Source organism: Arvicola amphibius, chromosome 1, assembly GCF_903992535.2.
Source record: "Arvicola amphibius chromosome 1, mArvAmp1.2, whole genome shotgun sequence".
In the NCBI taxonomy this organism is placed as follows: Eukaryota; Metazoa; Chordata; class Mammalia; order Rodentia; family Cricetidae; genus Arvicola; species Arvicola amphibius.
This window is the reverse complement of record NC_052047.1, coordinates 147,411,510-147,433,550: the sequence shown is the minus strand read 5'-3', so window position 1 is coordinate 147,433,550 and position 22,041 is coordinate 147,411,510. Positions and strand designations below refer to the sequence as shown.

At 41.1% G+C, this 22,041-nt stretch overlaps 1 protein-coding gene across 8 annotated transcripts in view; it reads left to right on the top strand.

Moving 5' to 3' along the window:
* The window catches only part of Ppp6r3 (protein phosphatase 6 regulatory subunit 3), a 123,748-nt gene that overhangs the window by 35,321 nt on the left and 66,386 nt on the right, over nt 1-22,041 (top strand). For 7 of the 8 annotated variants that reach the window (XM_038329388.2, XM_038329379.2, XM_038329371.2 and 4 more), the window contains 4 exons: nt 571-719; nt 13,955-14,187; nt 18,679-18,865; nt 21,687-21,824. In XM_038329388.2, coding sequence (XP_038185316.1) covers nt 13,961-14,187; nt 18,679-18,865; nt 21,687-21,824 — 552 coding nt within the window. In that variant the 5' untranslated portion in view covers nt 571-719; nt 13,955-13,960. The remainder of the gene's footprint in view (nt 1-570; nt 720-13,954; nt 14,188-18,678; nt 18,866-21,686; nt 21,825-22,041) is intronic. The other variant, XM_038329363.2, reaches the window with a different exon arrangement.

Below are 22,041 nucleotides of genomic sequence, written 5' to 3'. Positions count from 1 at the left end.
CTAATGTCTTTTACATAGACACACTCACATATGTACACATATAATTTTATGTGTATGAGTATTTTGCCAGTATGTCTGCACTTACGTGGTGTGTGAATAGGTCAAAGAGTTCGGCAGATCCCCTAGAATTGGAGTTGCACACAGTTGTGTGTCACTGTGTGGGTATTGGGGATCAAATCAGGGTATCCCCTGCAAGAGCAGCTAGTGCTCTAAACTGCTGAGTCATCTTCCCAGTCTTTTGCTTAGTATCTTATTAAAGTGCAGTGCTTTAGTAGTCAGCCTTCTGTGAGTGTCAGTTCATAGATAGCAAGGACATGGTTCATCTTCACAGTGCTGTTGTGGCTTCTGTATTTATTTCTAGGTTCTTATTCAGTGTGTAATAAAAACTGGAGTATAGGATTATTTTTTTTTTCTGTGTTCACATATAAAAGCTTCAATTTGGGCTTTTTAATTCTCTAAGGTACAGCTCTGAGGGAATCAAGACCTTGAGCCAGTATTATTTTTAAGGGTAGCTGTCATCAGACCAAAACACAACACATGTGATTATCTATTTTGTTTTTATTTTTACAGGGGCACTCTGTTTGATGCAGTATCCTCTCATTTCTGCTAATCTGCTAATGCAGTAAATTGGAAGATAGCTGTCACCAGGATAACCTGTAATGGGCAAGGAGCCACAGAGAAGAAAACATTTTTTTTAGTTTTAAACCTTGGTTTGAAAGGTAAGACTGTTAAGATCATCAGTGTTTCCTTCCTGGAATTCTTGCTTATGGGAAAGCCGTTATATGTTCTTTCTTGACAGTAGAGCTGGGGCAGCCGGTCTAGATAGTCCATCTGCACTGGGAACTGTGTAGTACTATGTCTTTTGGAAGTTAAACAGCAGCCAGTGTAGCTGGCTTTGGTTTATCTGCAGAGCCCAATGGGTTCCCTGTTTCCAATGGGGATTGAGCTAGTCACTAAGGAGCAGCCAGGCCTTGCAAGCTGGAGTGGTGTTCAGAGGAAGAGCCTGAGACCTTAGACCTAGACTGCCTGACTCTTGGAGGATGGGGAGGGAGGAGTGGGGGAGAGTTCATTTTGTACCAATGGCTTCTAGCCAGACACCTTGCATTTTTAGAGTCCTAATTGCCCTAACTCTTTACTGGCACTTTTGATTGAAGATCAGAGATTGGCTTTATATACATAGTTGACTTTGGCTCAGTCGGCATTTAATAGGAAATTCCACAGGGGACCATTGTGTCTCAGACTGAGCTTCTCATCTACATTTCAGATTTTCTGCTGACTACTCTTTGATGGCTTCCTTTTGTATCTTCTGGTTGGCATTGTCTCCCAAGGCCTTTTGACTCTTGGAACTATATTGCCCCATTCATCTCTATTACAGCTATGGAGCTGTGATGCCCTTTGATTCTGATCACTAGCAGATTGATCCCAAAGCATACAGACTGGTGCTTTGCCTGTGTCCTGCCACCACCCCCCCCCCCCCAAGAAGGAGGTAGCCCCTGCATTTCCCTAATGGCATTTGTTCTCTGCCATTTTCTCCAACTGTGTCTATATGTTATTGACCTGTGACTTCTGTGTGGGCACTTTCTGTATGGATTCCTTTACTCTCCTCTCTTTGCTTAATCTGCATTTCATTTCTTTTGGGTTTTTTGAAACAAGGTCTCTCTCTTGTTCTTGCCTCAAGCTCTTAGTTATCATCCTTCTCTCATGTGCTGGGACTGTGCTCACTGCTTTGTGAATTAATAGATTATTTCATTAAATTAATATAATATTTGTTTGTTTTTTAAGTTGGATTTTAAGTATTTTTCTGAGCAAAGAGTTGTGAATTCTGTTTTATATGGTTTGTACTTTTTTTTTTTTTTTTTTTTTAAAGATTTATTATTTATTATGTATACAACATTCCTTCCCTGTATGCTTGCATGCCAGAAGAGGGCACCAGATCTCATTACAGATGGTTGTGAGCCACCATGTGGTTGCTGGGAATTGAACTCAGGACCTCTAGAAGAGCAGTCAGTGCTCTTAACCTCTGAGCCATCTCCCCAGCCCTGGTTTGTACTTTTTAAAAAATATTTAAAAATATATATGTTTTACAGGCATGTATGTATATGAACTATAATGTATGTATGGTGTCTTAAAAGGACAGAAGAGGGCATTGGATCCACAGGAACTGTAGTTATAGATGCTTGTGAAGTGCCGTGTTCTGGGAACTGAGCCTTAGTTCTCTAAAAGAGCAGTCTCTTAACTGCTGGGCCATCTCTCCATCCCCTAGTTAGTACTTTTTACTAACAAAATTCATTAGTAGTTTGTGGTAGGCTGTAATATTTCAGAAGTATTTCTGGAGAGATTATTTCTGATAGTTTTTCATTGTCTTCTGTTTTTCTTTTTCTTTGTTAACAGAGAGTCCTTAGCTTTGGCAGTGTATAGAATGATTTCTTTTCTTTGGTTAGTCTTTTTTTTTCTTTTTCTTTTTGGTTTTTTGAGACAGTGTTTCTCAGTAGCAATGGAGCTAGTCCTGGAACTTGCTCTGTAGACCAGGCTGGCCTCGAACTCACAAAGCTCCGCCTGCCTCTGCCTCCTGAGTGCTGGGATTAAAGGTTTGTGCCCCCACTCCCAAGCTAGTCTTTTTTTTTCTTTATCATTTCTGCTCACTAACATGCTGTCCTATACTGGGATGAGGAAACACAAGAAAAGTTAGATGTTTCTAGTGGTCCTAGAGTCATTGGCAGGTGGCTAAAGAGAATTCTTAGAATGCAACTACTCAGAAGGTGCATGTAGAGTAAACTTACGTTAAAACAGACCAGTTAGAAAATAGTTGTAGTTTTGCAGACAAAGCCAGAATGCCAAAAAGAATGTTAGGCAGATCCTTATGACTAAAGGGATAAATGTTTAGACTTCCATTCATGAGATTAAAAATGTAACAGTTGTGTTTTTTTTTCTCTGATACAAATTTATCTATGGAGGGAACTGATTTCTTTTTCTAGGGCGTAATACTTCACCTAATAGTTCTCAAAGTCAGAACTGCCCTCTCAGCTATCTCAAATCAATCTATGTCTCTCTTGTTAATGTTGATCCGTGACATTACATATTTCATCTTTGAAATTGTGTGTGTGTACCTGGGGATAGAACTCTGACTGTCAGGTTGGTGGTAAGTGCCCTCAGCATCTCATGGCCTCAGAGTGTCCTTTTACGTAGACAAGTGTTGTTGCAGCTGACTTCAGTTGAATGTGCTCAGTCAGTATTTGGATGGTGTGTGTTGAGTTCTGATAGATCTTTTGATGCTGTCAGTTGTCATTACATTGTAAATTCCCAACTGAAGACTGAAGTGAGAGAGAGCTCCTTACTGTAACAGTCAGATGGCTTTTCAAAAGTGGAAACTTCCTTTGCTCTTGTGTCAGGATTAAAAACATTACTTCACTGTGATTTGAGCTTAGAAAATTAATCTATTGTGTTTTTATTTGGCAGACACACTTCTCATGTAACTTATAAGATCACACAGAAAGAGTCTAGAACAGCTTACCTCTCCCTGTGATGAACGTAGTAGGGAATGACTTTGGAGTATGAGATCCCCAGATCACTTGCTGTGTAATTGTGGCTTGAATGCAGCAGGAAACATCACCATGACACCAGCAGCTTTCGTAATCTCCATAGCCATTACTTTGTGGTAGAACAGGTCATGAACTAATGACACATGCCTAAAAGAAGAACATGCACCTCACTGTGAAAACACCTGTGACAGCTCAAACATGTCCAGCGTGTGCTGATGAGTAGCAGGAGGATGGCCATACTTTGAATTAACTCACATTTTTAGAAATTCAATAAATTTGCACTATTAAACCTCTTTTACATCTCATGCATCATTTTATCTGTTTTTTGTTGTTGTTTTGTTTTTAAGCTGTAGATATAACTGTACCATGTTGAGTTGTAGCATACACAGCAGGTTGTTTTAGGTGGTTTGAGAAATATTCTACCTATGGCTGTTTTATGAAGACTATTAGGCTAAAACCTCAAAAAGCATTGAATTGGTGACAGAGGCAGTAACAGTCTTCTTTTCACCTTTCTCATTCCCCATGGACTTGGATCTGCTTGCTTAACTAACTCTGTTAAGTTAATCTGGTGTCTTCATTGTCTCGTGTATGTATATTTCAAGTCCATTCCATTTTGGCCATGACAAGGAGGTTGGCTCTGTTGCATGCATACCTCCGTCTCCCTTCATCTTCCAACAGTCAAAACACACTTCTTAACTGAGATCAATATTAAATGTAGGTATACTTAGGCTAATGATTCCTAAAAGCTCTGACCTATTTGCAGAACTTTTCAGCATAGTCAGATACATCCAGCAGCCAGTCTGCCCTTCTCGTTGTGATACATCCTGTCTAGAACCCCTTGCCTTTTGTTCTCCTCTGGATACTGTGCCTTCCTCTTAACCTTTCCTTTTGTTTCTATAGCTACTGTGCCTTCCTCTCTTTTGTGTGGCATCTTGGCTTCTGGATTCCTATGTATTTGCCTTGTTTTGTGAAGCACACTTTGAGATCTTTCCTGGCCTCCACAGAAACTTCAGGTACATGGTGCACATAAATAAAGATAGATTTTTAAAAAGTAGGGCTTGGAAAAGGTCTTGGAATATAGTTCAGTGGTAGAGTGCTTATCTAGCATGCCAAAGACCCTAGGTTCATTTCTTACCCCACCCACAACAAGAGAAGAAAAGAAAACTCAATGAGCACGTTATACTAAAACCAGTTTTATTTGAATACTAGACTTCCCAAATGTTTCTTTGTTTTCTGTCTTTGTTCATTTCCTGTCATTTACTATTCTTTTTTTGGTTTTTCGAGATAGGGTTTCCCTGTAGTTTCTAGAGCCTGTCCTAGAACTAGCTCTTGTAGACCAGGCTGGCCTCGAACTCAGAGATCCGCCTGCCTCTGCCTCCCGAGTGCTGGGATTAAAGGCGTGCGCCACCACCGCCCGGCCTCATTTCCTATTCTTTATGCCTTTATGTTTCACTAAAGTTGCCATAGGAGAGAAGGGTTATATGGGACCAATGCCATTAAGCCTGTGAGAAGCTGCAGAACCTTCCTGTTTTTACTTTCTGGGGTTCCATGTCATCAATGTGTATCTATAACTTGTACCATGTACATTAAAACAGTTTTGATAGGCACTGTGATTATCATGTAGTGCAGCCTTCTTTCAGAATGGAAGCTGCCCTTGCAGATATTCACAGGGGGTATGTAGCTGCAGTCAGTTCTCTCTGCCTACCGTTCGAGTTCCAGGAATCAAATTCAGGTTGTCAGGTTTGGTAGACAGCAAGTGCTTTTACCCCACTAAGCCACTGCACACTCATTTGTTGTTTGAAAGAATAGCCCTACTAGTTTCAACTGTGCCTCTTGTTGTCTGGGTGCATGGTGCTTCCTTTTTGCTTGCTGCTTGGCTTATCATCTGTTGATGCCAGGAGTCCTGCTTGGTGGACTAGAGGTTTGGAGAGCCTTGAATGTTTTGGTGGAAGCTTTTCATTTCTTCCTCTCCTGCTTGTGTTCACCCCTCTTCTGGCATGTGCAGCTTTCCTTCCCTCCAGAATAGACCATACCATTTTTCTAGGTCTTCGTTCCTTTTTTCTCTCAAAAGCTTCTGCGAGAAACTTGCTCCTAATTTGCCATTTCTTTACTTACCCTTTTCCTCTCCATTCAGGCCTCACTTTAAAACAAAGCCAAGAGCCTCCTATTCCTTGAATAGGCCATTCTTTACGTACATTTAACCATCGCTTTTGAAATTGTATAAAACAGATTCTCATGTCTAGTTATAGTTGCTTAATGGTGTTTCTAACACCACCAGACCATGTATATGATATATCATATATACACACACACATACATACATACATACATACATACATACATGCGTGCATATATAGAGAGAGTATATTGCCCAGTGACATCATGCCATCTTAGTTTGTGATGTTCTCAAAATGACAAAATTGCCAATGGATATGCTTCTTATACAGGACCCCTTGAGAGAAATGATAGCTGTTCATTCAAATTGAACATGCTTATTTATAGAGGAACAAACTGCAGTATTTAAAATATTTGAATTAGTTGACAAAAAGTGAGTAGATTTTTCTTGGTTGTGCTTCAGCATGCCAAACTTTGTCTTTTTTAAAAAAAAGATTTTATTTTTATTTTGTGTGTGATGTATGTATGTGCCAGGTGTCTGAGGAGGTCAGAAGAAGGCATTGGATTCCTTGGGATTTTAGTTAAGAATGATTGTGAACTCCATGTGTGCTGGGAATTGAGCCCAGGTTGCCTAGAAAAGCAACAAGTGCTCTTAACTGCTGAACCATTTCTTCACCCATCTACCCATTCCTCAGACTATTTTATTATTTTATATGTATGTTAATTTTGCCTGCATGTATGTTTGTACATCCCATGTATACCTGGTAACTGCATAGACCAGAAGAGGGCATCAAAACCTTTGGAACTAGAATTACAGACAGTTGTGAGCCCCCATGTGGGTGCTGGAAATTGACCCCAAGTTCTCTGGAAGAGCAGCCAGTGTTCTTAACTGCTAAGTCATCTCTCCAGCTTCTGGGCTTTGACATTTTTAGCATAAAAGTGACCTGGATGATGAGACTTCCTGCTGCTTTGTTCTCAGCATTGCAGCGACACATTCGGACTATGTTATGTGGAAGCATCTGCTCTTTGAGCATTGTGTTTCTCAGGTGGCTAAGAATTCCACAGGTAAGCATTAAGTCTGTCATCGATACCAAAGTGCAGTCAGGAATGAAAAGGGGAAGCTAGGTTTTGATAAGGTAGAAATTTGTTAGCAATGAAGGAGGCAGGGTAATAAAGAGAAACTTTTAAGTTTTGCTTTTCGGAGTTGAGCCATTGCAGAATCTTCTCAGGACTGATCCCTTTTGGTTCAAACTCTGTTCTCCTCCCTCTCTGTGGTGGTACATCCTCTGCAGAGTGAATACTCATTCAGCTTCAGTGTGTCCAACTCCCATTCACTAGTGTTGCTGAAAGCCAGAAAAGTACTTTGTGTGGTCTCTGCTGTTGATGATGAGATGTCAATTTTTCTTGGTTAAAACTCATTGATCTCTCTGAGCATGTATGGATTCATACTGAACCCTTCAAGGTCTGGCCTGGCATTGTCCCTTCTTTTTCTGCCTTTTGGTCCTCCTGGCCTGTTTGACCTGCTTTCCTGCTGTGAGGTTGCTGAAGCCTTGTGGGTCTCCTGTCTCTATCTTTGCAGTTAGATCTGGAGTGCCTCCTTTCTCTCCTAGACACTTATCCTCTGCCCTTCCTTCTTGAGACAGGGTCTCACTCTGTATTTCAGGCTGTCCTTGAACTTAAACCTTGACCTCCTGAGTGGGGTTATAGGCCTATATCACCATGCCTGGTCCCATTCCTTTGAGGCTTACTTATATAATGGAGTTCCATGTCCAGGTATCCTTGCTGTGGAACAAATTTGGAGGTTTTGCTTCCTTTGTTTGTTAAGGCTTTCTCTGTGCCTTGTAATTTTCAGTCAGTTGGCACCTTTTGGATTACTCCTGTATTATTGATACAGTACAAATTAGCATTTAAGAAGTTTCATGGATTTAATTCATTTCCTTTTTCAAAAAAAGAGGAAGGGGTATCAACAATGTTCTGGGATACCTGGATATGACAAAGCTGATTGCTTTTGACACCTCTGAAGAAATCATGTTGGAGCCAATAATAGCAACAAGCTACAATTTCTGCCTTCTCTAAGGAAATGCTTTCTGCTACTTCCTGTAATTGGGCTCTCAGGAGGTAAAAGTAGGACAATATGGGTTTGAAGTTAGCCTTGCCTATGTCTTCAGACTCTTGTCTCATGAACAAACAACAAAAAAATCACTGATGTGGGATTCCCCTCTGTATGCTCTGAATACCTACCATTGGTGAATAAAGAAACTGCCTTGGCCTGTTGATAGGGCAGAACCTAGGTAAGCAGGGAAAACTAAACTGAATGCTGGGAGAAAGGAGGCAGAGTCAGAGGGGAAGCCATTGAGCTGCCACCAGAGACAGACACTGGGAAATTTACCCAGTAAGCCACTGTCACATGGTGATACATAGATTAATGGAGATAGGTTAAATTAATTAAGATGTAAAGATAAGCTAGAGCTAATGGGCCAAGCAGTAATTTAATTAATATAGTTTCTGTGTGATTATTTTGGTTCTGGGCAGCCGTGACCAACAAGAGGCCTGCTACTACAAACCACCATTTTATTGGCTCTAATGTTATGTAGCTAAGATTGCTGATCCTCCTGCCTCTACCTTCTAAGTGCCAGGATTACAGGTGTGCCTTATTGTGCCTTGCCTCCATTGAGTTTATATGGAAAAAATTGACTAACTTTGGCTGTGGAAAGATTGGAGGGACTAGTTCAGTACCACAAGGGGAATGTTGGTCAGTCACTACAATAGCCTTTTTTTGTTAGTTTGCTTTTTGGTTTTTCAAGATAGGGTTTCACTGTGTTGTGTAGTCCTGACCTGGATCTCACTCTGTAGGCCAGGTTGGCCTTAAAATTCACAGAGATCCATTTGCCTCTGCCTCCCGAGTGTTGGGATCAGAGGTGTGCACCTCCATCTCCCGGCAACTGCAGCAATCTTAAATGAGTCAGAGTCTCATTGTTGTACAGCACAGTAGAGTAGGTAACATGTTTATCTTGAGAACTTCAGATTGAAAAGCCCAAATTATATGTGCTATAGGTGTAAGTACACATTGAATTTCCATAGGCTTTTCACTTTACTTTTGTGTGTGCATATGTGTGGTTATGTGAGGACAGTCTCAGGTGTCATTCCCCAGGAATCACCTTGTTTAGGGGCAGGGTTTCTTGATGCTTTGATGCTTGCTGATTAGGATAGGTTGGCTGACTGGCAAGCCCCATGGAGTCACCTTTTCTAGCATCTCAGTGCTGGGATTATAAGCACATACCATTGGCCCTGTGGATCCAACTCAGGTCTTCATGCTTGTTTAGCAAGCAAACCTTATTTTTCTGATGTGGCTACTAAAAACTTTATGCTTAGATGTGGCTCACATGGTGTTTGTATTAGGTAGTTCACTTGGCATCTAGGAGCCTCCTGGGAGGGTTGAAAGGAAGGAGACTTGGGATATATAGGAATGGGTGGAAATTGGGGCATTGTGTGCTTTCATGCTTTTGAATACATTTAACTGGTGTTTTAAAATATTCCCTTTATAACACTCTTGAAATAATATTAAAAAGTTTCAGATACATTTTGTTTGCTGAGGCTTTTCCCATTTGTTACTTGGACAGAAGCAGCTGCTCCTATTTCTGTACTGTTGGTGTGTTGTGCTCCACATGCTTAGGTAACTACAACCACTGAAATGGGAGTTGTCCTGGCAGTGTTTACTGCAAGCCCAGTGAATTTGCTCTGGTGTTCCCTTTGGACTTGAAATTGTGTGGAGCTTCTTCTTCTTCTTTTTTTTTTTTTGTTTTTTTTTGTTTTTTTTGTTTTGTTTTTTTGTTTTTGTTTTTCGAGACAGGGTTTCCCTGTAGTTTCTAGAGCCTGTCCTGGAACTAGCTCTTGTAGACCAGGCTGGCCTTGAACTCAGAGATCCGCCTGCCTCTGCCTCCCCAGTGCTGGGAATAAAGGCGTGCGCCACCACCGCCCGGCTACTATACTTCTTAAATGATATATAGACAGATTCCAGTTTTGTATGTGTGTGTGCTTTTTGTTGTTGTTGTTGTTTTGTGTGTGTTTGTGTGTGTGTGGTGTTTTTGGTTTTTTGGGTTTGTTTGTTTGTTTGTTTTTGGCAAATCTTAGCTTGTTAGTTTTTAAGACAAGATCCTTCTATGTAGCCCAGGCTAGTCTCAAGCTTAGAGTCTTTTAACCTCAGCTTCCTAAGTGCTGAGATTATAGTCTCAGGCTACCATGCCTGGCTGAAATATAAATAATAAAATAAATACATTTACAATATAAAGAAAATTCCCTGTAGAAGTACTTATTTCCACGTTCTGTACTAACCAGTGTGGTGAAGAAATCAATCATTTTATAATAGATGCTAAAATTTTTCTCAGTGTTAAATTTCATATTTAAAATAGCTTACATTTTAGATAAATACTTCAAAACACAGATTTGGGCTAGGGGATTAGTAAGCCTGGACTGTAATTTTTCTTTTTTAACTCCTTTACTCTTTGGGGGCCTGCCACCCAGCTCCCAAATAAGTACACGGAATCTTCTTACTTATGAAAAGCTAGCCTTAGTTTGACTTATTTCTACCCAGCTTTTCTTAAATTATTCTGTCTACTTTTTGCCTCTAGGCTTTTACCTTCTCTATTTCTGTATATCTTTTGTTGCTAGTTGCCATCCTTTGCCTTGACTTCCTAATCAGAGCTAGTTCAGCAATGTATTTAAATTAGACAGTTGCTTAAATACCTTCTGCTATCTATCAGGGGTCTTCTAGAGGTCCCTTCTGTCCTCCCATCGTAGATGAGGAAGATCACTTGCTGTGTGCCTGTTGCAGTTTGTCTTAAGAAGTGCATTTCTCTAGCTTGTTTTTTCATTCATGTTGTGTACATAGGAAAAGGTGTGTCTACATTGGAGACCTCTGCCTTGTTTCTTCTCAGTGGAACTGTGTTGTTGGTCTGTGTCTTTGTGTTGTGTTGTTGTGTCCCGTCCTATCCCCCAGGTATCCCTCTCAAATGTGTGTATCTGGGTCATGTGAACTGAACAGCTGCTGTTTGTCCTTCCTTGGCTCTCACTCTTCTTGCTGCTCAGTATTGTGAGCACATAGTCATGTGTCCTTGAGAACATGCTAATGCATTATAAACTGAGGGGATGACTTTGGTAACACTTGATACTTGACAGTGTTGCTTTCTGAAACTTGTTCCCTAAGAATTCTTGAACTTTCTTAACGAGGTTGCATGCTGGGCAGTCAGGCTCAGTGCTGACTCTCTGTTCTGTGAAGTGGAAACTCCTGAACAACGTACTGTGCACAGCTTGCCTTTTAGCTTCTCATTCTTGGAGTCAGTCACTGTGACTAAGAGTGTGAATAAAGTTTGCCCCTATAATTTCTCTATTTGTATTTTTATTTCATTATTTGATTTTGTTTTTTCTAGACAAGGTTTCTCTGGCTGCCTTTGAACTCACCTTCTGTAGACCAGGTTGACCTCAAACTCAGAGATCTGCCTGCCTCTGCCTCCCGAGTCCTGGGATTAAAGGTGTGTATCACAACGTCTGGCTATTTTTTTCTACTTTTAAAGAAATGATTTTGAGGTAAATGTTCAGGAGAGCGTTGGGTATGGATGAATTTATAGCAAGATACATAGTTAAAAAAAGAGATCCGCCTTCCATAGATAGGACCTTCCTTTCCTTTTCCTTTTGCTTGTAAGAACATGTAGGTATTAATGAGCTTTTCTGGTGGTAGTTTTAAGTGGATGCAGTTGACTGGTGGGTGTCGAAACTGTAGCTGTAGCTATGGAGCGCTTTTGTTTTGGGAACATGCGACTTTGTGCCTCGCCACTCTCAAAGAAGTCTCTGGCTTTTGAGGCTCTGCTGCTACTGAAGCTTGTGCTAGTGACTGTAGTTTGTTACTGTGACTTGAAGAACAATCATTTCATGGTGGTGGGCATGGAGACCAAGCTGAGGAAGACTACACATGAGATGCTGTGAGAGGTTGTCAGTTGTTTCTCGTAGTGACTTAGAATGGTAAGTTTGTCAAATTCTTTAATAATTAATTAAATAATTAAATTTAATAATTAAGTTCTAAAGTTTAGCTCTTTCTTGCATTTGATGACCTCAGGCTTTTAGCTATTAATGAACTCACCAACTACTTTATTCTGAGTAGTCTTCATTAATTGTTATTTGTTGCTGAAGATGGCAGTTCTGTGAAGAATGTATTCTTCATTCCTCAAAAGAGTTGCTTTCTGCCATTTTCAGGTTTTCGTTGTGTTTTTTGTTTTTTGTTTTTTGTTTTTTTTTTTTTTGGAGACAGTTTTGCTGTGCCAGACTGGACATAAGCATTCAGTACTTCTCAACTTACCAAGCGCTAAAATTTTGAGCATGATTTTTTTCTTTTCTTTTTCCTTAAAAAAGTTTTAAAATTAATGGGCAGCATGCTTATGGAGATCAGAAGGCAACTTAGAAAAGTTGTCTTTTCACCCTGTGGGTCTTGGGGATCAGACTCAGGTCTTTAGGCTTGTCAGCAAGCATGTTTACCTGCTGGGCCACCTTGCCCTCCCTTAGCATTGTTTTTGTTTATTTGTTTTTTCAAGACACGGTTTTTCTGTGTAGACCTGGCTGTTCTAGAACTTGCTCTGTAGACCAGGCTTGTTTTGTTTTTAGACAGGGCCTCTCTATGTAATCCTCGTGATAGCTGTGTAGACCAGGCTTAAACACACAGAGCCTCCACCTCTTGAGTGATGGAATCAAAAGTGCAGGCTGCCATACCCAAACATTGAATTCTTAAAGTATGAATGAACTACTTCTTTTTGTGTTATAGTTTTTGTTTGGTTTTTTGTTTGTTTTTGACAGCTTCTTGTTGTGTGGCCCAGACTAGCCTAGAACTTGTTATCTTCCTGCCTCACTAGAATTATGGGTATGTGCCAGCTAGCTTGGATGAATTGCTTTTGTAGGTTAAATATCATTTTAAGCCAGGTGGTGGTGATGCACGCCTTTAAACCCAGCACTTGGGGCAGAGGCAGGCGAATCTTTGTGAGTTCAAGGTCAGCCTCGTATCTAGAGTGAGTTCCAGGACAACCAGGGCTGTTACACAGAGAAACCCTGTCTTGAAGAACAACAAAAAAATAAAAATAAAAAAAAATTTAAGAAATCAAGCTTTTTTATTCAGCATTTTCAACGCTTTAATTAGCTAAAAATATTTTCTGGATGGGGCTGGAGAGATGGCTCAGCAGTTAAGTGCACTGGCTGATCTTCCAGAGGACCCAGGTTCAATTCCCAGCATCCACATGGCAGCTTACAACTATCTGTTACTCCTGCTTTAGGGGATCCAACACCCTCATACATGTAGGCAGAAACACTATTGTAGCCGGGCTGTGGTGGCACACACCTTTAATCCCAGCACTTGAGGCAGAGGCAGGTGGATCTCTGTGAGTTCAAGGCCAGCCTGGTCTAGAAGAGCTAGTTCCAGGACACGCTCCAAAGCTATAGTAAAACCCTGTCTCCAAAAAAACAAACAAAGAAACAAAAAATTATTTATTTCTGTGATGGAGACAGAGCTCACAGGTTAAGAACACTTGGCACCTAATTTTGAGTCCCAGCACCTTTTGGTGGCTCGTAAATAACTCCAGTTTTAAGGGATCTAACACCCTCTTCTGGCTTCCATGGCCACTCCATTGCAGGTCATGCACATATAAAATAAGTAAATTAAATAAAACATTTGTAGAAAGTTTAAAAAGAAAGCTAATAAATAAATTTTTTTTTGAAAAGGGGCTAAAAAGATTCTGTCAGTGTCACTCATTAAGAAATCATTTTGGCCGGGCGGTGGTGGCACGCGCCTTTAATCCCAGCACTCGGGAGGCAGAGGCAGGCGGATCTCTGTGAGTTCGAGGCCAGCCTGGTCTACAAGATCTAGTTCCAGGACAGGCTCTAGAAACTACAGGGAAACTCTTTCTCGAAAACCCAAAAAAAAAAAAAAAAAATCATTTTGTGCTGGTCAGTGCTGGTGTATGCCTTTAATCCCAGCAGTTGGGAGGTAGAGGGAGGCGAATCTCTGTGAATTCGAGGACAGGCTGGTCTATGGAGTGAGTTCCAGGACAGCCAAGGAAAGATACACAAAGATACCCTGTCTCGACAAACAAAAAAACAAACAAACAAACAAAAAAGGGAAATCATTTTGTAGGTTCAGTATGAAACTGCTTTAATTTTGTGTTAATGCCAAATTGACATTGTAGACCAAACTGAACTGAAATTTGGTTTCTGGAAAATCAGTAAGTAAAGTTGAAATTTTATTAAATACTCTCTGTTTTGTTTAGACCAGCATGTTTTGGAAATTTGATCTTCACTCATCATCCCATATAGACACACTTCTAGAGAGAGAAGATGTAACATTGAAGGAGCTAATGGATGAGGAGGACGTCTTACAGGAGTGTAAAGCACAGAACCGCAAGCTCATAGAGTTTCTGTTAAAAGCAGAATGTCTCGAAGACTTAGTCTCATTCATTATAGAAGAGCCACCTCAAGACATGGATGAGAAGATCAGATACAAGTAAGAAAATGGCATCTTTGCCTTAGGCTGGAGTAGAAAATGATTATTCTTATTGTCTACAAATTCCCTAGAGCCACTATAGCCATTGAGAGGTTAAGATGGTCAAGACCTACAGGCTTAATGGGGTACACAGTCCATTCTGGAGCCAGCTTCAGTGAATCACAGGCATTTCAGTGTTAATCTCAGCCAGAAGTACACCATGCTTTTTAAGTGACAAGCAAACTTCTTATACTAGTAAGACATTCAAGTAAGTATCTTTTTCACTTTCTAGATAACAAGCCAGGATTGCCTAGAGGCCTAGTCAGAGCTTGAGTTTGAAGAGTATTGCTCATATAGTAAGGCCAGCCTTCCATTGCTTGAGCATTAGGTGTGGTTTTTGGCAAACAGCAGTGAAGCTATATTCAAACAGGGAATCTCATAATAAATAGAGTGGATTTATCGTAGCTGGTTAATTGAATCTGTTTACAAACAGCATAGCACAGTAAATGAGAATCCTTTAATGCTGCCACTTATAATACTTCTTTTTACACTTGTGGGAATACCAAGCACTTCATGGGCATGTTAATATTGGGCTTGCAGCTATTTCTTCATATCCAACATTATTGAAGTAGCCAGCATCTCCCACACTGAAATAAGAATCCCTTCAGAAATAATCATCTATTGTGACTCATTAAAGACATCATATGGAAGGAACAGGATTTTAGACACTGCCCTTCCTGCCCCAGAATAACTTTCTTCAGATATCATTATGCTGTCAGCAAAAAAAATACTTGATACCTTTAGTTATTGGTGATTTAGGTTCTCAAGGAGGCTCTGTTCTCTGCCAGCCTTTAAGATTGACACTCAGCCATCAGTAGAGACCACAGCATTCAGTGGAGACCAGTATCTTATAAAGGAAAATATGTATAGCATAAAAATACTAGTGTGTTTTTATTCCCCTAAACACCTTGCTGCTTTGGAATTCCTGCCACAGTAAGCTGACATGTAAGTTAGATGAGTCTTATCCAGATCAGAGGTGGAAATGGTGTGGTAATATGTCCAGGATAATGGGCCTTCAATCAAGCAATCTTGGAGTGGTATGGCCCTCTTTTTGTGGAAGCTGTGAGTAGACAAGTAGTTTCCTTTTTTGGTTGGCCCTCATATTTTTCCGGGTGAAGTTACTTGTTCTAACGCCATACCCTTTATGAATTGCTTACTTACTGAGAGGAAAGGTTCCATGCTGCCTTTGCTGCTTGGATCTGAAAGCTTGGCAGCAATGCTGCTTCTTTGTGCTGCTGTGTTACCTTCAAAGCTGTAAGAGCAAGCGACCTCTCTCACACGGCCTCCTAGATGTGCTAGATAGTGCCATTTGGAGGATCAGGGGGTGAGTTGGGTGGAGCCTCTGGCCCAGCTCAAGCCAACATTGGTGTGAAATATACCTTGGGTGACCTGAACACCTGTATTAGCATGGAGAACCTTTTGGAAAGAATCTGAAGTGTTTTGAGGATTAAGATTGATTGTTGTGGTCAGGGCAATCCAGAGTAAGAAGTAAAACCATAGTTTGTCAGAGAAGCCCTCTGGAGAAGAAAGCAGGCTAGGACCGAACACCTGAAGTTGGTTGGTGGAAGGATTCTGGAGGAAGCTTCATTTGGAGCCACGTAGGAACTGAAGACATTGTCTTTGCAAGTGCTTGACAAGGAACAGCCAAAAGTGTGGAAGCCCTAATGTGCATGAGTGTTTGTTATATCCTAAGAACAAGGCAGCCTCATGAATGGAGGTGAGGAGGAAGAGAGAAGGTCTGGGGTGAAATCAGAGCACCCTCCAAAACAAGCCACCCAAGGTTTTGAACAGTGAGTGATGGATATTGTCTGACAGCTGTCCTTGTCTGCTAGTACTACCCCACTTTGGGGTTCTAGGCACTGGGAGACCGGAGTAGAAAGGGAAGGTCAGTTAAGAGGCAGGTAGCAATCCATAGAGAAAGATGTCAGTATCCTTTTCGGGGAGCAGGGTTTAGCATCTAGACATATAAAATGAGGTTAGAACTGAAGAAGCTTCCTTGGTGTGAGGTCAGAAGAAGGAAGGATTAGAAAGGAAGGGATATTGAGTGTTTTACTCGAGGTAGATTAGAGTGGAATAGCTGTAACATTGAGGATAGATGTCAAGGGAAAGTCAAGTTTGAGATGTCTAGTTGGTATGGAGTAGAGACAGGGACTCATAGCAGGTGAATGGGTACCATATGATGGCATGAAGCTGACAGAGGTTGCCCATGGAGTTGATGGGAGCCAGGCTCAGAAACTGTTGGAGGAGGCTGTTAACTGAATTAGGGTTCCACACAGGAATTGAGGAGTGGCCAGGAAAGAAGAAAACAGGTAGAGGCCACCACCCAGAAAGCTGCTAAAGACAGGCTTCAAGGACAAAAGAGGAACCATGATCAGAGGCTGCTGCTAAGGGAATTACAGTGTGACCATATTAACCCTGTTGATTCAGGTCCCGAGAGCCTGGCTGAAATGGCTCTGAAGAAGTTTGGGAGACAAAGCAAGACATCTCCTTGAAGTTATTCTAGCAATGAGAGCACATGGTAGCTAAAGGACTGTTTTATTTGTTTTCCTAAATAGAAGAAGTGGTGGTTTATGTGTACACTATCAGGAATGGTGCAGTAAGAGGAAGCCATGACAGCCAAAGGAGTGCCCTGTACTACAGCAGGTGGGAGGAATTAGCAAAATTTCTGCAGTTTCTCCTAGAACAGTGGTTCTCATCCTGTGGATCCTGACCCCTTTGGAGGTTAAACAATGCTTTCATGGGGGCTTAAGACCACTAGAAAACACAGACATTTACATTATGATTCATAATAGTAGCAAAATTAAAGTTATGAAGTAGCAACAAAAATAATATTATGGTTGGGGGCTCACCACCACAGCATGAGGAACTGTATTAAAGGGTCACAGTTTTAGGAAGGTTGAGAACCATTGTCGTAGAAAATAGAGAGTAATGTAAGTTACTGTCACTCATTAGCCACCTTTGCAATGCCAGCCCTTCCTCATTATGTTTCAAAGGCTACAAACTTAAGGGAAAGGGCCAGTACACCTTGGAAAGTAGATGAGGTAGGAAGTGATCCTAGTATGAATCCCATAGCTGCAGATACAGCCACTGTGTGTTCCTGTTACTAGGTGGTGGTTATAGTAGAGAAGTCTGCTGTGGTATTGATGAATGCCTGTGTTACAGTGTTGGGGAGACTAATGGAGCAGAGCCTCCTAGAAGACGTTGTTGGGAACTACAGTCTGCATGCCTTCACACCTGCAACTCCGCTTGCTTTTCTGTCTTCCTCCCACATCGTTTCCTTTGGGGACTCATGCTGTTTATCCCATTTCATCCCATATCCTTTCAGGTGCAATGGTCCCTTGCTTTCCTTGGATACCTCTACATGTGTCGCACTCTCCAGACCACAGTCTTTCCCTCTGTCAGCTCTCATATAGTCACTGTACTAGTTTGTCACTTTGATTTGGTCCGCCTTTGAGCTTGCCATTCCTATGACTAGCTTGGGCTGTTGCTCCTGGCTGGTTGATGGAAGAATGTGTTAATGTGTTAGAGCAGAGAAGGGAACTATGGTCACATATAGTGTTGTCTGCAGAGTCTCCTGTGACCATTGGAAAAGGTCGTTCAGAGCATGGGGAACATAGGTCTGCTGCTTGGTTTTCAGAGTAAATCTGTCAGTAGATCTGACTGTTGGAGATAAACATGATTGAGGTCGCAGGTTTTTCTAAAACCATGAGGAAATAAATGCAGAGTAAATGCCAGCAGCTTCCCGTGGGCCTGTGGCCTACTGAGTGAGATCATAGTGAAGAATGACAGTGGACTGGTTTCTTGCCTGTTACTAGCTTCATAAGGTCCTGGAAAGCGCTTGTAGAAAGTGTAGGTTTGTATAACGCTCTTCCCTCATCCCCCAGTACTGCAGACTAGTGTCCTGTTTGTGTATTCAGTATACCATGATAGGTGTTTTCCTTAGATGGGATGGAGACTGAACATTTGATAACTTCTCAGAACTTTATCATACTCTTGTAACCCACCTGAGCTGACCTGACCAGTGACCTGCTCAGGTACCTGCAGTCATCACCACAGCTGTGTGTAATACAGTTTCCTGGAAACTGGCAGACCCTAACTTGTCTCTCAGAGCCTCCACTTCTCTGTCCACATGGGATGTGATGGTTGTCAAGACAGTGTACCTTCAGTGAGATATTTCTGATGTTACAGTGTGACATCTTTGTTCTTGAGTCCTATGCATGCACCATAGTTGTGATGCAACAAAAACATATCTTACTAAAACTTAGTTTAAAGGCAAATTAGAAAATTCATTTTAACTTAAGAGGTTGAATGGAATGGTTTGAAGGTGCTTTTAATTCCTAGTAAATGATTTTGATGTTTTGACAGAATTTTAGGAGACCTTCCTGATGTGTGCTGTGCTTGATGTGATGAACTGTTACCATTAGATGATAATGCAATTTTCTATTCTTCTAGGTATCCAAATATATCGTGTGAGTTGCTCACTTCTGATGTTTCCCAGATGAATGATAGACTGGGGGAAGATGAGTCCTTGCTATTGAAATTGTATAGCTTCCTCCTAAATGAGTCCCCCCTGAACCCACTACTTGCCAGTTTCTTCAGCAAGGTGCTAAGTATTCTTATCAGCAGAAAACCAGAACAGGTAAATACTGTTTTCCAAAGGTATGTATCTGGGCTATGCATCCCTGACATGAGGGATTTGCTGTAGTTTCTGCATTTGCCTGAGGTCCAGTTTCAATAAGAGAATGCTTTTTAGGTCTTTAGCAGTTGAAGCAACCCTGGTTTACACATAAAGTAGTATTTTTCCTCTGTCATATGATTTGAAGGGCCTCAGCTGTAAGCATGCTTTGATTTCTTTCCTGGACAAGTAATCAGAAATATCATTGTGAGGGCAGCAGGTTGAATCTGAGTATATAGCTAATGCCCCTCTGGGTTCAGCAGTTGCTTTGCTTTGTTGTTTCCTGAAAATCTGACCAGTGCTTTGCACACAGTGGTCATTTATTTTACTTAGATATCTGGATGTCTATTCTGTAGCACTGAGTCAGGGTTCACACCTCCCTGTTTGTACAGGTACCTCCACCTTTACCCTTCTGTTTTTTTCTAGTTCACATGTTGTATGTGTGGAAATGTCATTTCCCAAAGGAGTGGTTAGCCAAGTCTGGCTTTTGGGCCAGTGATGACAGCATCACCTGAGAACTATTTTTTTTTAAGCAGTATATGTTCTTGATTCCTACCCCTAACCTATAGAATTAGATGGAATCTGACAGTAAGGACTTTTGACACATCTTCCAGTTCACACTGATGTTTGCTGAAATTGGAGAACATTGCCATAGTGGAAGTTTCTGTTAAGGCCCAAGCGCTCACTTTCACGAAACAGCTAAAGCAGCAGATACTTAGTGCAAGCTGACAGATTATCAGTTGCAGCAGGCAGAGATGAACATGGTCAATTTAGTCAGACTTTTTCGTGGTAGACAATAGTTTCCAGTTACTTGGTCTTGCTATCAGCGTACGTGAAAGGACTGAAACTATTTTGGGCCTGCTGTATTCTGTCCTCTGCTGAGGCTAGGTTCATATTTTATTTTAGAAGGGTGGTAGAATTTGTGTTCAAGTAAGGTTCTTATTTGAATAGGGCCACTTTCCCAAGTGTGTTTGAGAAAGATCTTTTACCTTGGGTCACAACCCCCAAGTCATAGTCTTAAGTAGTACAGATTGTCTTCAATTCTGCCCTTTCCACATGCATTGCATCATCCTGGCATAGTTAGGTCAGAGATGGCTACCTCCATTATTAAGACATGCGTTGTTATGTTTTTCTCCTCATATCTGCTATTGGGACCCAGGTTGGTGAGCTATGATTTTTGGTGTGTATAAGGTAAAACATTAAAATATGTGGAAGGCTTTCTGAGGCTTTGCGTATTGACACTGGGACTTAGTTCTGTTCTTTGTCTGGCAATGATGGTATATGCCAGTAGAATCCCCAAGTGAAGAGTCCCTTCATCTGGTTGCTTCTTGTTTCTCCAGCTAGGATTCCTTGGATGATAACAGCATTGCTTGTGTAGTTGCCAAAAAGTTCACACTTGAGAATTGTGTTTCCTGTTGCTGATAGTATTGATAGCACTGGAAGGGTAACAAAAGTCCAGATTCATGTGGCTTAACCAGAAAGAGACTATTTTAGCTTTTAGAGCAGTGAGCAGAGTATCCAAATTATTGGCAGTATTGAACAGTTTAGCCTTCAACACCAATGTCTAAAGTACAGGCCATGTGGTCCTTGCTATACTATTCATAGCATCAGCTAAGGTTTATACATGTAGGCTCCAGAACCACTGTTTCTGCCATGCATGGCATTGTTTAGTTTGGTCATGTGTAACTTTTGTTTTTCTCACTTTTCCTTTCAAAGACTTTTATAGGACTCAGCTGTGAGTGGCATGAGTGCCCTCGAAGAGATGAGTATTTGGCATCATTGTCTAGACAAACAGTGCAATGACCCATTTTGAAATTACTTGGGGTTGTAGTCCTACCTGTTCTGGCTGATAAGCTTCTTTGTGAATGTTTGTGGAAGGCCTGGGACTCTTGCAGCATGCAGATCTGAGTTTAAATTCCAGGGCAGCCACCTTTTAGTTCTCGGAGATATGTAGCAGGTCTGAGCCTAGGATTTTTCATGTAGAACAATGAATTCCACCTTCCAGGATTTAGTGAAACTTTGTGACAAAAACTGCCGGTCAGTGAAGCGCCCTTAGCACGTGTGGTAGGGTTCTAATGGCTACTGTGGAAACTACAGAATAGAATCATGATTTCTATCTTCTTCATAGTCTCCTGTTGTTAGTCACACATGTGGCAGTGAAGCCTAAATCACCTGTGGACTAGGCGAGCTAACTACTTAGAAACAGAAATCTTTTTGAATATTCCACATTTTAAATTTAAGTTTAATGGGATTGCTTTATATATGTAAATTATAAAGTAGTATATATATTTTAAGTTTTATTTTATGTGTATGGTTGTTTTGTCTACATGTATGTGTATCGTGTTTATGCCTGGTGCCCATAGAGGCCAGAAAAGGGTATTGGATCTTCTGGAACTAGAGTCACAGGTAGTGAAGCCAGTGCTCTTTACTGCTGAGCCATCTCTAGCCCCACATAGTATGGTTTTGTTTTTTTTTTTTTTTTTTTTTTCCGTTTGTAAGGTTGTGAGCTTTTTAAATGCCTCCTTCTTGGATAGTGAACAAGGAAAATAAAGAGAAGGCAAAGGTTCTGTTTTATTTGTAGTGGGGATGCATGCTGATTTGGAAGATGACTTTATTTAAGGGTTTTGAATATTGTTATTATTAGCCAGGCTCCCCGTTTGACATCTGCTTGCTAACTCAGTGCCTCCTTGTCCTTAAGCTAACTGGGAGGATTTGGGGAATATTGGTCACTCTAGATTGTATGCCTCAAGTTATGCATCTTTCAGATTAATTTGTTTTCCTCTAGATTGTGGATTTCTTGAAAAAGAAGCGTGATTTTGTGGACCTCATTATAAAGCACATAGGAACTTCTGCTATCATGGATTTGTTGCTCAGGCTCTTGACATGTATTGAGCCTCCACAGCCCAGGCAAGATGTTCTGAATGTGAGTAGAGATCTGAACTGCTGGGGGTTGGGCTTGGGAATGCTGTTATTTGGGCCTCTGGGCTCCTGTTTGCTAAGAAAATCCTACAGGATGAGGAGACCTGGAGATGAGGCAGGGACGGAGTTGTCCCAACACGGAAAAGATAACGATTTTTCTTTTATTGATTTGAGACCAGTATATGTAACCCTGGCTGTCCTGGAATTCATTATGTAGACCA